Consider the following 16263-nt stretch of genomic DNA (forward strand, 5'->3'; position numbering starts at 1 on the left):
TGAATTATTTCAGAAATATGATATGTTTATCATTTTAAGCATTCTGTAAATCAAGAGCATATCCAGTGTGAATCCAAGTTGATTTCAATCAATTAGATCCTAACATTTTTCACGAAAATGGTTATAGCATAAAGGAGTGCCATAAAGATATCAAGAATTTTTAAAGTGTACCTTCAGTTAACCCCCCAATCTCTCATGATGCTGATTTTACTGTTAGGGTGATTAGCAACCTATATACCACAAAAACTTAAAGGGATAGATAGTATCATAAATTCTATATTTATATGATTGAAATTAATAAATTGTGATAACAAATTTATTTATATATATAAAATGTTTTTGGGGCCATCAGCCATGTTTGCCCAAACATAATATTTAAGGATTTTTGTAACTAGACCAAATGTTTTTGGCAGATATGTTACCAACAAGGAAGATTCCTGTGTTTTCAAAAAGATAACTTGGTTTAGTTGTTAGTAGAGTGATGTGTGATTTCTGCTGAATAAACTGCAGTTGTCTTAAGGGAAGGGACCTTATTATTTTTGTTTATATGTGAGACATTGGATATCCAACACCGTGCAGAGTACCTGGCACACGCTTGATACTCTTGAAATGGACCAAGCAAAATGAAAGCATAAAATTACATGCTAGTATGACAGCTCACTGCATTAAAATCAGTACACTATAGTAACTTTATGGCAAAGACATGAAATCCTGCTTGAGGAACTGACTTGGAAGCATGGAGGGGGCATTGTTGTTTCATCAGCAGCTGGACTGCAGTCATTTGAGCTTTGAGTTTCAGGTTTCACTACAGTTAAGTCTAAAGGGAAGATGAAAAGGCCTGTGAGTTATAAATTTTAGAAGAGCTTTGTAGGAACTTTGAGAATGCTACTTATTTTATAAAATGATGAAAACCCCAGTGGTTGCCTCCCACCACCACTGCTTGGATGTCTTTTCTTCTGGCCCAGCAGGCTGCTCGCTGCAAGTGGCAGACCAACCCCTCCCCATGCTCCCTGTTGCCCAAAGTGTGTTGGTAATTCATTGGGTGTTTCTGGGTAAGCTGGTAGAGGGCACAGGCTGTGTCTGGTTTATTAACCTATCTCAAATGCTTGACCCAGTGACTGGTGTAGACCTGAGTAAATGAATAAATATCACTGTTTGGGGGCAGTAAAGTTATGAGGACAAATAATACAATATACTTATAAACAGTGGGCTGCTAGGCTGGCAACAAACTGATTTGTTCTTGACTAGCCCTTTATAATAATTATTTTTAAATATACTTCCCTTTGATAATAGGCAATATATAAAGGCTTCTTGCAAAAAAAAAAAATTTAAGTGTGGTTTCCACTACCGATATAAGACTTTGATTAACTAATTCACAGAAGAAATTATAACTGGCAAATAAATCAGGGTAAAAATGATTCCACCTCAGTAGTAATTTTTAAACCTGCGCTAAAACAATAGCATGCAAATTTTCACAAAAGGGCAAACTGCTCACAATGAAGCTTAGTGAGAATTCAATGAACTGGATCACTTTATTTATTTATTTTTTTTTTTTTTATAAATTTTATTGTTATATTCCCCATACAATTGCAGCCCCCCATTCTGACCCCAATCCCTCCCCTCTCGCCCCCGCCCCCCTAAAAGTGTCTCTGGTTCATAGTTTTTTGTTGATTTTGATTTTCACTTTCTTATAGTTATTCATTTTCCTGGTCCATTATTTAAGTTTTCTAGATTCCTGCTATGAGTGAGACCATCCGGTATTTTTCTTTTTCTTTTTGGCTTATTTCGCTGAGCATGATCCCTTCCAGCACCATCCATGTTGCAGCAAATTGCATGTGTTTATCTTTTTTGAATGCTGAGTAATATTCCATGGTATATATGTACCACATCTTCTTGATCCAGTCATCTATTTTTGGGCATTTGGGTTGTTTCCAAAGCTTAGCTATTGTAAACAGTGCTGCTATAAACATAGGGGTGCAGGTGTTCTTTGGAATTGATGTTTCTGTGTCCTTTGGGTAAATACCTAGGAGTGGAATTGCTGGATCATATGGAAGCTCTATGTTTAGTAGGTCCAGAAATCTCCACACAGCTTTCCACAGTGGTTGGACCAGTTTGCACTCCCACCAACAGTGCAGAAGAGTTCCTTTTTCTCCACACCCTCGCCAACATTTGTTGTTGCTAGTTTTTTTAATATGTGCCATTCTCACTGGTGTAAGATGGTATCTCATGGTAGTTTTGATTTGCATTTCCCTGATGACAAGTGATGTTGAACATTTTTTCATATGCCTGTTGGCCATTTGCATTTCCTCTTCAGAGAAGTTTCTTTTAAGCTCTTCTGCCCATTTTTTGACTGGATTATTTTCTTTGTTGTTGTTGAGTCTCATCAGCTCTTTGCAGATTTTTGTGATCAGTCCTTTATCATTAGTGTTGGGTGCAAAAATGTTCTCCCAGTTGGTGGGGTTTCTCTTTGTTTTTGTTATTGTCTCTTTTGCTGTGCAAAAGCTCTTTAATTTGATGTAGTCCCAGCTGTTTATCTTTGCCTTCACTATCACTGCTTTGGGTGATGTGTCTGTAAAGATGTCTTTGATGTGCAAATCACGTAGTGTTTCGCCTATATTTCCTTCTATATATTTTATGGTTTCAGGTCTTATGTCTAGTTCTTTAATCCATTTTGAGTTGATTTTTGTGTATGGTGTGAGGTGGTGGTCAAGCTTCATTCTTTTGCATGTAGCGACCCATGAACTGGATCACTTTATATACTTAAGTGAAAACTGGTAATATCCTTATACATTCACATACACACATATGCATACACATACATTTCCCAGTTTATGCCAAGAATTCCAATTCCAGGAAACTGAGATGTGATTGGGTATTTGTTTGCATGCAGGAGGTTATTTTGTATTAAGTGTCACAGCAATGTATTGGAAGCACCTCAGTATCCAACAACAGAGGACTGGTTAAACTAATTCATCTATATAGTAGACTCATCTGCAGCCATTTTTATTTTCAGACACATAAGAAACTGCTCACAATGCAATAGCAAAAGAAAAAAAAGCAAGATGCAAAACTGAATATAGAGTATGTGTCCATACATGCAGAAGAGAAAAGACTAAAAGACAACTTACCAAATAGTAAAACATAGTTGAACATCTCTCGCTTTAGAGATTGCATATGTTGCTTCCTTATTTTTACCTTTAATATTTTTCAAGTCCTCTGCAATGAGCACAGGGGGGAACGTTTAAAAAAAGCTTCCTTGGAAGAATCCGCTTTTCAGAACTAAAGCTTTTTGTGTGATAACCCATGAGTTCATTCCTTCCAGATTCAGTATCTGGCTCCGAGACTTCCACAGAGCCAGGGAGGAAGGCATGACTAGTATTTCCACTGACCCCTTCAATGCAAAGTCACAGATCACTGTCTTTACCCCACTGCGCTGGGGACGGGGCTGGACTGTGCTCATGTCTGCCAACGGTTAGGTCTCAAGAGTGGAGTCACTGTGTTGTGCCCTCCTTGCAGCAACCCCGATCTCCGGAGAACAGAACCCATCTTGGAGAGCCCCTTGCAGAGGACGAGCAGTGGCAGTTCCTCCAGCTCCAGCACTCCTAGCTCTCAGCCAAGCTCCCAAGGAGGTTCTCAGCCTGGATCACAAGCAGGGTCCAGTGAACGGACCAGAGTTCGAGGTACAGCTTTCCCCTCCCTTTCCCATGGGGCGCTACCTGTAGAGGAGAGCCGTGGGTGGAGAATCAGGTTGCTTCCTGACTTCAGTGAATACTGCTCCTGGTGTGGCCACCATGTGATGCTGGGGAGCCCCTTACCTGCCGTAAACATCAATCTCCTTAGTAGAGGGGGGTCATCAGCCTCAGTTACAAGTATTCCATCACAGTGTGGACTAAATTCTTTCTAATCACAGATACCAGTGTTTTCCAGGGAGATCACGGAATATTGATCCTATTGAAAATATAATCACCACCCACCTGAATTTCCATGTCATTTGATTGCCTGATTAGTGTCATGTACCCCTAAGTAACCTCACCCCCTTGTGCCAATGTCACTTCTCGTATTCTGAACATAGTTCATATCACTATGTATTCCTCAAAGTGGAATTTAATAAAGACTAATATAGACTAATATAGAATACACATTTTTTTGTCAAGAGGACAAAAATGTCTTTGACTGGCAAGCTGACCAGAGATCTGAGGCATCCAGGAGGAGCAGGGGTGAGGGGTCAAATAGGGTGGGAAGAGCACAGGGGCCTGTGGTGATGGATCACGGGTGCTGTGGTGGTAGGAGAACTACAGAGGCTACACCTGAGGGGAGAAATCAAATACTATCCAAGGGCCTCCCCAGTGGCGCAGCGGTTGAGCGCTGGGTTGCGAAGCTGCCCGCAGCCTCTGCAGCGCCGGTTCGATCTCCGGCTGCTCCCCGGCCACGGGAGGAGGGTCCCACATGGCGCGCAGACCTCTCCTGCCGCCCGCTGCTCCCCTCAGCAGTGTACTTTGGTCCTTCTGCCTGCTCTGCTCCCCGCTCTGGCTCTGGTGAATTCTCTCACCCTCCCGCGCTTCTGACTGTACCCAGTGCTTGTATAAGTAAATAAATAAATCTTTAAAAAAAAAATACTATCCAAAAATTAACAAAGATATAAGATAATTAATTAAAAACTATATTTGATGCTTCTTGTTATTCCTTTTAGAGAGGCAAAATTAGTGTCTCTGTCCATCTAATTCAAGCCATTCATCATTGTTTAGTTTTCATAAGTGAGGAAACTTGTGAAAAACATTAATATGTCCATCTAATTATACATGACAACTCATTGTTTCTAGCCAGTCAAAATTTACTGTTTCTGAACAACCTTCCTCAAAAGATGTAGTGCTTCCAAACAGCAAAGACCAGGACCTTTTAAAGTATAATTTGATAAATATTAGCACACTTACATATTATCTGTCCTGACAAAAATCACCAGTCCTTAATTCTTTCTTAATCTCTCCATTAGATACAGCCATATTTTGTCTCTTAATACACTGTCCATCTTGAAGAACTTGGCATCTGACATGCATTGCTGGCATCTCCGAGTTGGAATAGGGACCTGGTCTTTGCCCCTGTATTCACTCTACTGACATCAATGACACAGCCCACATCTATGTATACTTTTGTTGTCTTGACCCAAAGCATAAAATTACTTAATTTAGAAAACTGTCATTCCTGTACCTCTTTTCTCTCCATAAGCAACTCATTCTCATTGTTATACAGCAAATACTAAAGAAAACCAAACTTAGGCATATCATTTTACTTCTCTGATATGGTTCAAGTTTAATTCATTCCATGGGCCCTAGTTTCCTGGGTTCAAAGCATTTTATGTCCCTGATATATCCTTGCAAGTCCTCTTTAAAACAAAAACTCTCTTCTGGACCTCCCCCTGGTGGCGCAGGCGGTTGAGCGCAGCGCTATGCAGCTGTCTGTAGCCTCTGCAGCAAGGGTTCTATCCTGGCTGGCTGGTGAGGGTCCCACATGGCTCAGCAGACCTCTCCTGTCTCGTCCACTGCTTCCTTCAGCAGTGTATTTCGTCAGTCTGCCTGTTCTGTTCCCCGCTCTGTCTCCAGTGAATCCTCTCACCCTCCCATGCATCTGGTCTGTACCCGGTTCTTGTATAAATAAATAAATAAATCTTAAAAAAAAAAAAAACTCTCTTCCACCCTAAATGGCTTCTTCTCACCTATAAACTCAGAATTGGAGGAGTGCTCTTCAGTCTGTAATCATCAGGGAGCCCTTCCCCCACCCTTGCTCTGAATCTCTGTAGGATCCTTCTCCTTTATGACTTTTTCCAGCTGCCTCTTCACTCCCTCCTTCAAGGACCCAAACAACATGCCCACTCCATTTAAAGATCATTCCGCCAAGTAAAATAGGGTTCCCCTCTCCCAGAAAATTCCATCAAAATTATTTATCATAATGGGTAGGTAGTAAAGAAGAAATCAAACTTAGAATTCCAAGTTAGTTTACCATAATTGAGAATAGAACTTCAAAATCACACCAAATCCCAGCTTGGCCCATAATTTCAGTGTGACCATAGGCCAGTTGTATCATCTGTGTTCAATTATAAAACAGGAAAATAGTGCCACATCATTGAGTTGGAGTGAGAATGCAATGAGACATTGACACAGAAAGCATTGGCACTACTAGTGCCCAGTAATTCATGCCCAGATTGATGATGGTGGTGGTGCTTGCTGGTTTTTCTTATTTTTACTAGTGACTTTTAGACTACAGGCTTGATTTTATTTGGTGAACATTTACTCTTTTCATGAATATGTTGAGGATTTGTCTATGTGGATGATGTCTCCTCCGAGTCACCCAGATGACTCACCACAGAACTCCAGAATTTGAGGCAGCACAGTCATTGTATTTCTTGGCCTTCTGTTTTTTCCCTCTAGCCAACAGTAAGTCAGAAGGATCACCTGTGCTTCCCCATGAGCCTTCCAAGGTGAAACCAGAAGAATCCAGGGATATTACCCGACCCAGTCGACCAGCTGTGAGTGTTTTTCTCTCAAAGAGGTTTGAATACTTAGTGTCCCAGTGAACACACAGGATAAAGTAGTTGGGGATAAACTCATAATTGTGAATGAAAAACTGTTGAGATTAACAGATGCTGGCAGCATCCAGAAGGAAGTCATACCCGATTAGGAGAGAAATGAATAGACCTTGGTTTGTTTCTCCATCCTTAGATATCTTGCTGATCATTAGCACTACTTTTGAGAACAAAACAAAAAGAAAAATTGCTCATGTCATTCCATAATTTCTACTCAGTGGCTTTAGCAAAAAGATGTTGAAACTAAGACTTAAGACAATATGGGCACTTTCCATAGATTTCTCTTTTCTGTTCTACCCTTTCCCCATTATTATTTTTCATATGAATTAATGTTACAACTTTTCTGCTGTTTTCATGCACCTAGAACTAAGTTTTCTGGACCAAAATCTGGTAAGCGTGGTCTGACAGGGAGCCTAACAGTTTTACCACTTGATATATAACAAGTCCCCAACAGTCTTAAAGAAAGAAGGAAAAGCAAATGGAGGCTAAATTTGAAACTTGGGAATTAATTTTGGATGAATTGCTACCTGCTTGTTTTATTTATATTTGTAGAGACTTTTCCATGAAATGATTGTGAATTCTTTTTGGTTTGTGTTTTTTACCTTTTAACATAAAGTATTTCTATATAATAAGAGTAATAATGAAGGGATTTGCATGACTGGCTTGAAGTTCTCTTGTGTACTAACAATTCCCGTTTTGTGTCTTACCTGCTGCCTTTCTTCTGGCTTTCTCCCTTCCATGGATTCTTCTGGATTGGGCTCCTCTTATCGCAGAGCTATAAGAAAGCTATAGATGAGGTTAGTATTACCTTTTCATGGTCCTGCTTTAACAAGATATAAATACAAAACTGATATCCTGATGTTGACATTCAGAAAGGGGGCTAATTGGATCACAGATTTAAATTCACTCGGCGTGACCTGCTGGGAGGAGAGCCCCTTCAACACAAGTCAACCAGAGACCCTCAGGTATCTGTGTAAAGCTTCCAAGACCTTCCTTCTAAGCCAGAACATCACAACTCCAGTGTCCAGTCTGGCACAAGAGAAGCATTAGCGCTTTTTGCTGGCACAGTTTTTCATTCTGGTATCTTTCCACAGCAAAGCCTGAGCTCTTACCCTGCACTTGCCAGCCTGCTGGGGGGATGACTCTGAGTGGTTTTTACTAACAAAGAAAAGAGACATCTAGAGCACTGCTAATTTATAGTGTGTGATTTGTGAACAAGGAGTTACTCGGTACTGTTAGATTAATTTTGTGGGACATTAACTACAGCATCAGCAGCAGCATCAACTTTAGTTAATGAATCCTGGCGAGTTAAGTGACTTTATTTCCTTATCTGTGGAGACATTTTTCCATTAGAAAAATATATGGCTTTGTCAATCGTAGGTATCTTGCTAAGAAAGATGACTGCCTTACTGCTGTTTGTCAGACCTGCATGAATACAGCCTAGTGGGATTTTTTTTTAAAGAGCCAGGCCTTCAAATAGTCCTAAATGCATGGAATTTGAAGACTACCATTATGGCTTTAAGGCTGTAGCTCTGCTGAGCACCATTTTTGTGAAATGATATGGAAAAAGCACTGGCTTTCGGGTCAACAGACTGCATTCAAATTCTGGATCCCCCAGTAAAATAAATGTCTGGGACCTGTCTTGTAACTTCTCTGGGTCAGAATTTCCTCATCTGTAAAATGGGGATAAACACCTGCTCTGCATTGCTCACAGATTGTTGGGGATCACTTAAGAATCATGGGTGCAGAACATTTTATGAAGTATGAAATGCTGCATAAAGCCAAGAAGGGCGTGTTTCTATGCAACTAATTTTTACCAGAAAGCCTCACTTTTTCAGAATATGCCTCACATTCAGTTTGATTGGAGAAGTTGTCATCATAGTGAAAGGATTATTGGTTATAAAAGAATAACACTTTATATGTCTATAGTATGTGGATGGCATTTATAGAAAGGAAAAAAGGGGAATGTTTAATTGTTCCGTGGCTTGACCTTGCCATTTTCCCTCATAATAGTGAGGACAGGGACTATCATAATTTTTACCAATTTTCCCCCAAACAGTTGAAGAAAGGAATGATGCTCTGGTGTTAGGGCTGCCAATGAAATGGGGTTGTATAGGGGCACAATTAGAGGGAAATCTCATGAATCCTGAAACTAACCAGCATGAGGGACAAAGCTCTTCATTTATTTGATCTGGTTAACCTTGGGCATTTAAGGCTTTAAAAAAATTGCTTTATTGGTTTCGGTATACTCCAGCACACTGGACAGGAACGAGAGGGCAAAAATAGAAGTATAAGTAATTATAAGTAATTGAGGGGTGTGAAATGTATACCAAAGTCTCTATGGTCATTTGTATTTGGAAAATGCCTTCTATTTGGTTGCCACAGCTTGGAGCTGTGAGGTAGTGCTACTGGCATCTTATAGATAGAGCAGAGTTGCTGCTACTCATCCTACAATGCACAGAACAACCCACAATAAAGAATTATCCAGACTCGAATGTTAATAATGCCACAGTTGAAAAGCTTTGAATTAAACTTTTCTCCCATCTCCATCCCTCTGTTTTGATATGCTTCCTTCTCCAGAGACTGATTTACCATTTCCTTAACATGAGATGGAAAGTCTTAAAACTTTCTGAAAACATGATGCTGACTATTGTAATGTCAGGGGAAGAGGAAGTTCATCTTTTCCCTCTCACTTCTTGACTGGCAAATAATAAAATTAATATCGGACAGATTGACAAATGAAAAAAATGAATTTAATTGCATACATTCTCGGAATCTGTATAGACATGAGGATTCCAAAGAGAGTTAGACAAAAACAGGATAGATGTCATTCTGTACTGAAGAGAAGGAAGTAGCATTTGGGACTTCGCAGGGAAGGCAGGCAATTTATAGAAAGATGAAAAAGAACACACTCTTAGGAAACAAATGTTTTCTGAGCCATGCAGTAAACATTGGGACAGGGAAGGAGTTTAATAAATTCAGCTAAGTTTCTTCCTGTCTACCAAATCTAGTTCCTACTATGTTGTAGTTATCTAGGGTGATAGCTTTTTTCCTGGAAAAGATCTTCTATCTAAATTCTTTGGATAGGAGAGCAAAGATCATGAACTCTTTTTCTGGATATTTGAGGCCTTGATTGATTTCAGCTCAAAATAATGTGCATGCCAAAGCAGCATATCTAGAGGCACTTAGTGCTAGCTATCACTAATTTAAGGGGGGGAAATCAATATGGCTAAGTTTCTATCAGTGTGGTATATTTTTTTGACAGAATATGAGATTGTACAATGTGGTCTGTGATTATTTAATAACATCTTGGGAAAAAAACGTTCTTTTTATTGTAGCACAGTTAAATCTATAGCATGAAGATTAATTATGTATAACAAACACTGACTTTACCACTAATTTTTCATTACCAGATAAGAATCTTAAAAGTCCTGAAGTCACATTCCTAGGTAGAGTGGACAGATTTTGAGGAATACTGTAGTCCAAACCCCTTTTATCTCAGACGAGGTTATTAAAGTTCAATGAGTTCCCCAATGTTCTATCTTTAGATTTCCTAAAAAAGAAAAAAAAATATTTTAGTATGTAAAGACCAGCTTAAAATTTTAATAGTTCAAAAACTTGAACTAAAATTTCAGTAAACCATTCTGTTTCTAAAAAGAGATCTAAAAGAACATCTTTTTAGGTGAGGTATTCATAAACTTTTTTAAATGAAAAATTATACCTAATTGATTCTGAAAAGTGTTACACCAAAGAAAACTTCAGATAAGAGCCTCTGAAACTATTTTAACATTTACTCCTTACATTTTACCATATCACATTTTTAGTTATACCATCTCAATTATTTTCACAATAAATAGCACTTTTTCCTCTTTTTTGATATTTTCTAACTTAAGGCCTAGAACAACCAAGCAACAAATTACCACAAAAACTCATTAGGTAGGGAAATATGTGGTTTTGTCAGAAAATAAAAATGTATGAAAATGGATCTGAACCCAAAGGTGTCCATTTTAGATCATGTCTATTTCCTATAACTTTGCTATTGTCAGTTTTTCCAGAGTGGAAGAATAAGGAGCAAAACTTCCTCTAAACACAGACTATTGGCGATGGAAGATTAATTTTCTTTGACTGGGGATATTACTTTTGAGTTGGTCATTATTATTACCTTGGGATTTTCATATGACTCACCCTCCGCACTGTTACCAATTAATCATAAAAGGAATTTGCAATTATTTCTGTTTCAAGAACGATAGCTTTTGAATAATGCAGAAACAAAAAGTTCTAATTAAAAGTGAAATTATAAAGCAGGTCAGAGTTTTAAAGTGTTCATAAATACCGTGTTTAGAAAAATTTAGGTCATGTTAACAAATTAGAGTTTCTTAAAGTCCATGGGCTTTGGGCCAACTAAATATTTCTAAGTAGCTGTGATTATTATTTTTTTCATTTCCTTTGTCTTATTTTGAAATGTCAGAGATAAGGAAACAAGCCATGGGGAAAATGTATTAATTTAAATAAATCATAGCTAATATATTATTCAGAATTATTGATATTAGAAATAACCTATTTTAAACCATATTCTCTCTTTACATTGTCTTTTCTAACAAATAAACTTTTAAATGTTAGTTTTATTCCTTGATGAGACTTAACATCTCCTAATATATAGAGGACAAAATATGAAATAAATTTACCAACTTTGTTATTTTACTGATCTGGAAGATTATAATGTGCTTTTCCATTCATAGCCTTAACAACTACCTAGACTATATTTTTCCCAGTGTGCTCAAGTATAGCATCCCTGTCACTTTCCTCTAAATTTGATTAAGATAAGTATTGGCAGTTGTCAAGAGGAAATAAAAAGTCAAAGCTAAAATCTGGGTATTAGCTTTTCTGTTTTGGCCCATGGCCAAAAAATCAAAAGTTAATTTGCATAGCATTCTATCTAAGTGGTAATTTTTTTCTTCTTTAATGGCATACTTCATATTTAAACACCATTGATTCTTTAATACAATTCTATTTCATTTGCACGGATGGGGCAGACACACGCTGAGATGAAAGCCACGCATGTGTGTGCTCGTGTGCACATGTGTAAACACCCAGGAAGTGTGTTCATGTGGAAAATGCACAATTTGAATTTTCAGAAACTTCCATTTTCCAAGGGCTTCAATTCAAATGACTTCAGCACAGATTTTAAAGTCATGATTGCTTTTCCTTTGATTTCCATGAAATTAGAAAGAAAGGATGATTCCTTCATTTAGCAGCATGAATTTCTTCACTTCCTAGTCTAAATAAAACACCTGAAGCATTTCCTCTAGTCTTAACCACAATGTAGTAAATTAACATGATGATTTGTTGTCTTCTCAAAATAAAATTATAATTTAATTACATACAGTTACCAATTTTCCTTCTAACCAATTAGGACAGATTATCAAATGTCATTTAGGTCACCTAGATTGCTCCAAATTCTACATCAGCTGAATCAAATACATTTCTGGATTGAAATAAAGAGAGAATATGGCCATAAGAAACTGTGGGATTTAGTATTTTTCAATGAGTTTCTTTCTCCCTAATCCCCTGTCTCTCACTGAATGCTCTGATTCCCACATGGGTCACTAATATAGGGCGAAATGGTAAGACTGATGTCCAATTGCTTTTTCCTCATTTGCATGCTGCGTGCCATAGGCAATTTAACCCATGCAAATTAGAGCGGCCATGCTTTTGCAGAATTGCTTTCCTCTGCATTGCTCTGAAAGCATGTACAGTAAAAGATAGCCAGATACCCAGCACACTGCCTGCAATATGCCTGGTGATTAATACCACATCATCACATCCATAAGGCTAAAGGTTTCATCATACTCATGGAAAACTGAGAAATTATCTCTTCCTCTTGGTGTTTGCATATTCATTTTTACATTATTCACCAGGGTTTCTGCCAGATGACTGCCATTTAAAGCTTAAAAAAAAATAAGTAAAAAAACACCTATCATTCTGGAAGAGAACTCTTTCTTTCTTTTTTCTTTCTCTTTATTTATTTTGTTGTTGTTCCTCTTGATTAACTCAGCTCTGTGGCTCTGTATTTCAGTGGCACTAGGATTTGGGGTGGGCCATTTTTTGATGTGGTGCCTCTGCTCTCCAGGGAATGATGACACACCAAATGAGTCATTGTAGTGTCTGGAACCTTGGGAATTGCTCTGTTCGGTAACTGATGCTAGATTTTGGTACAGTAGCAATCATAAGGGGGAGGGCCATGACTATGGGTTGGGCAGGAGTCCCAAAATCCTGGGGAACAATTACTAAGCCCATGTATTTTCCCATTAACCCTGAGGGTGACCAACTTCACCCATTCCCAAAGTACAATGAGAAGCCTGTGTTTGCATATATGTGTACACACCGCGTGCATGCACATATATGCACGTGTATATTCGGAACTGAACAGTCTCAGTCTAGCAATTGGTTTTTGAACAAAGTTTAAATTTATTTCATCTTTCTTTTCTAGTTTCTACACGCTACAAACATCGTTTTCTTAGCTCCATGCAGTAACTATGTTTGTAAAAGTTCTCTATCGAGCTTTTTCTCTGGTTGCTTAAGCTGGAGCACTGACATGCTGAGAGATGTAGCTTCGATCATATCTACAATTTATCCAGGCTGAACAAACTTTTCTTTTGTAGGATCTGACAGCATTGGCCAAAGAATTAAGAGAACTCCGGATTGAAGAAACAAACCGCCCACTGAAGAAGGTGACTGATTACTCCTCCTCCAGTGAGGAGTCAGAAAGTAGTGATGAAGAAGAGGAAGATGGAGAGAGTGAGACCCAAGATGGAACAGTGGCTGTCAGTGACATACCCAGACTGATGTAAGAGGACTGTGGTTTTTTTGTTTGTTTGTTTTTGTTTGTTTGTTTGTTTGTTTGTTTGTTTGTTTTTTGCGTAGAAGAGCTCTGGGGTATAGGCCAAAGAGGTGAGGGGTGGGGCTGAAAGGATTCACCAAAGACAGAGTTGGGAGTAGAACAGGTGGATTTACTGAAATACACTGCTGAAAGAAGCAGCAGGTGAGACAGGAGAGGTCTGCTGTACCATGATTTGTCAGTTCCCTGGCTGGGGATCGAACTCAGGCCTTAGGGGTGATAGTGCTGAGACTTAATCCCTAGGCTACCAGGGGGGCTTCCCCCGGACTTCTTTTTAAATGTAGGTCAAGAGGGGCTAGTCTCCCAAACAAGAGGACAAGAAAAATGAATTAAATATAATATCTATGGGTCTCTAGTTGGATCAATTGACTGGGAACTTGAGTTCTTACTGGAGCATAGTTTTGTAATTACTTCTCTCCATGGTCACCCAGAATACAGAGTGTTTCTAAGAGTGCATTTGTTTTATCTAAGACTGTTGCTGGGTGCCTGTCCCTGCGGTGACAGTCTTGGATTCCCAGGGAGTACAATATTGACAGCCAGATGGTTGGCATGTGCCTTTCTCCTAGAAATGAGTGAAATTATGTGCAATGACATTTACAGTTTAAAATTAGCAACATGAGCTATATATTTCATCATCACCATCATTGCCAAATAAGGAGAAATGCGTGTAGCAGTGTGGGTTAGCATCCATCAAAAGAATCAGGAGTCAAACTTGTGGTTTTTGGCCTAAATATGTCCTGTTACGATTTTTCTACTTCATCTTCTTCACTGTCACTTGATCCTTTTTTCTTTGATTTTGTTACATACATTTTATTAGTCTCTTTGTGATCTTCCTTTTGGATAATTATATCTGTATTTATACTTACCTATATTTCTAGCCTTTATCTGATTCATTTTTAAAGGGAGAATCACTTCCTTTTTTTCTCAGCAGACTGGATTCTATGAAAGAACCTCTCATCTTCCCCCAGGGCTTCCCCAGTACAAATAAATATTAATTTAATCACATGACATACATCTCTTATTTCCTTCTCAGACACCAAGTCCTGTTGCTTTTGTTTGCTATTCCCATCACAGAGTGTGATGCTACATTTTCCATCTTCACTCCTCATTCACCTCCATTTCTTTGGCTCAGCTACTAATCTTGGTCATCACAACACTCTCCCTATAGAGATGCCTTTTCAGGCTAGAGATTACAGTCTTGTCCAGCAGAGGCTGCAGGGGCAGGGCTGGTGAGTCTGCAGGAAATGTAGTTTATTAACAATGATTAAATATTAAAAATTCTGAGGGACAGATCCAATTGCCACAGATGAAAATCCATACTTGTTATTTTAGTGTTGATTACCCAGTTGCTGGCAACCATATAAGTATGCTAAAATATGACATTATGAAACAAATTGCATTAAATTGCTATTTAACAGCAAATAAAATTGTTCTAGAGGCAAAATCACTAATCCAGAACATTTCTACAAAATATGCTGTTCCTTTCCATTTTTTGTCTTGACTCAGCATTGGTTAATTCTTTTAACAGATGTTTTGAATTCCCCTTAAGTACTGAGCATACAATGTCTAGGATGACAGTAGATTACAAATTTAAAAAACTAGTTAAGCTTTCACTATGTGTTAGACACCATACTGAGGGCTTGAGACATTCAGATAGTGCACACTTTAGTCCACCTTCCAAAAGTTTGCTTTCTAGTTGAATAAAAACAAAATTATACATGGAAATCTTCAAAGTAATATTGCCTAAGTAACTTCACATTGTTTTTTTTTTTTTTTTTAAGCGTATACCCAGAGGAAAAAAGAATAACCAAGAGTGCTTTGGGGTGATGTTAAATCTCATTGGGTTTTTAAGCTTCCCAGCATATTTTGCAAGACTCTAAGTGGGGTTTACCCATGCCTCTAAAGAAAAGTTTGTGACCTCTTTCCCTCTGCAGACACATCCATTTTTGTAACATTTCCTGAATAGACTGTGCCATGCCTTCTCTCTGCGGCCTAGCACTCTTTTATCTCTTTAGAAATCACCTACACCCTGTCTGCAGATAGAGTCCTTGGCTGTAACTCTACTCCTCTTGTATTTTCATGTGGATTGCTGCTGGTAAATGCTGTGCCTTGAATCAGGATGGTTTATTACCTGCCGCCTCCCTCTCCAGACTGTGAGGTCCATGAGGATGAAGGCTGTATCTTTTTCATCTCTCTGTTCTTAACACCTTGCATGGTGTCTGGAATAGAACTGGTCTCCAGTTACTTTGATTTGCATTTAATTGCTGTGAGCTGCAATTACAAGTCCTGGCTTCAAAGAATTTAGAGCCTTATCCAGAGGAGAAATGTGTACACAAATACTTGTCGTCAAGATAGAAAGGAACATGGGGTAATACTAGAATCCAAGTCAGAGGGAGTAGAAATAAAGGTTGAGTGTGGTAGGAAATTAAGGTATATGATTAGGGCATTAGTCCATTGCTCTGAAACCAGACCAAGAAGTAGGTACTTTCTCTTTTAGCCACTGGGGAATCATTGTAGGTCTCTGGAGCTAAGGAGTGACATGCTTTGTTGGAGAGACATATTCTCAGCAAGATGATTTAGAAAGAGAACAGACTAGAGACTAATAAAGTAATTTGGATGATCAGTTACCTTGATCCAATTGAGAATGATAAAGAACTAACATTGAGTGTTCTAGGGGAGGCAAAATTTGACATGCCCCTTAAAGAATTGGTAGATTTTAGACAGATTGAAATACACATTCATTAAAGAGCATTTCAGATATTTAATTACCAGTGAATTATATGCAGAG

The 16263-nt window shown here is 38.5% G+C and overlaps 1 protein-coding gene across 9 annotated transcripts in view; it reads left to right on the forward strand.

Moving 5' to 3' along the window:
• TNIK (TRAF2 and NCK interacting kinase) overlaps window positions 1–16263 on the forward strand; it is a gene marked incomplete at both ends in the record, with an annotated part of 390832 nt that overhangs the window by 338524 nt on the left and 36045 nt on the right. For 5 of the 9 annotated variants that reach the window (XM_084231410.1, XM_084231415.1, XM_084231413.1 and 2 more), the window contains 3 exons: window positions 3517–3680; window positions 6423–6520; window positions 13240–13424. In XM_084231410.1, the coding sequence (XP_084087536.1) occupies window positions 3517–3680; window positions 6423–6520; window positions 13240–13424 (447 nt within the window). Of the gene's footprint in view, window positions 1–3516; window positions 3681–6422; window positions 6521–7350; window positions 7375–13239; window positions 13425–16263 lie in introns of all 9 variants that reach the window. The other 4 variants (XM_084231409.1, XM_084231414.1, XM_084231412.1 and 1 more) reach the window with 1 other exon arrangement.

This window comes from Talpa europaea, assembly GCF_964194135.1.
Source record: "Talpa europaea genome assembly, chromosome: 4".
Taxonomy (NCBI): Eukaryota; Metazoa; Chordata; class Mammalia; order Eulipotyphla; family Talpidae; genus Talpa; species Talpa europaea.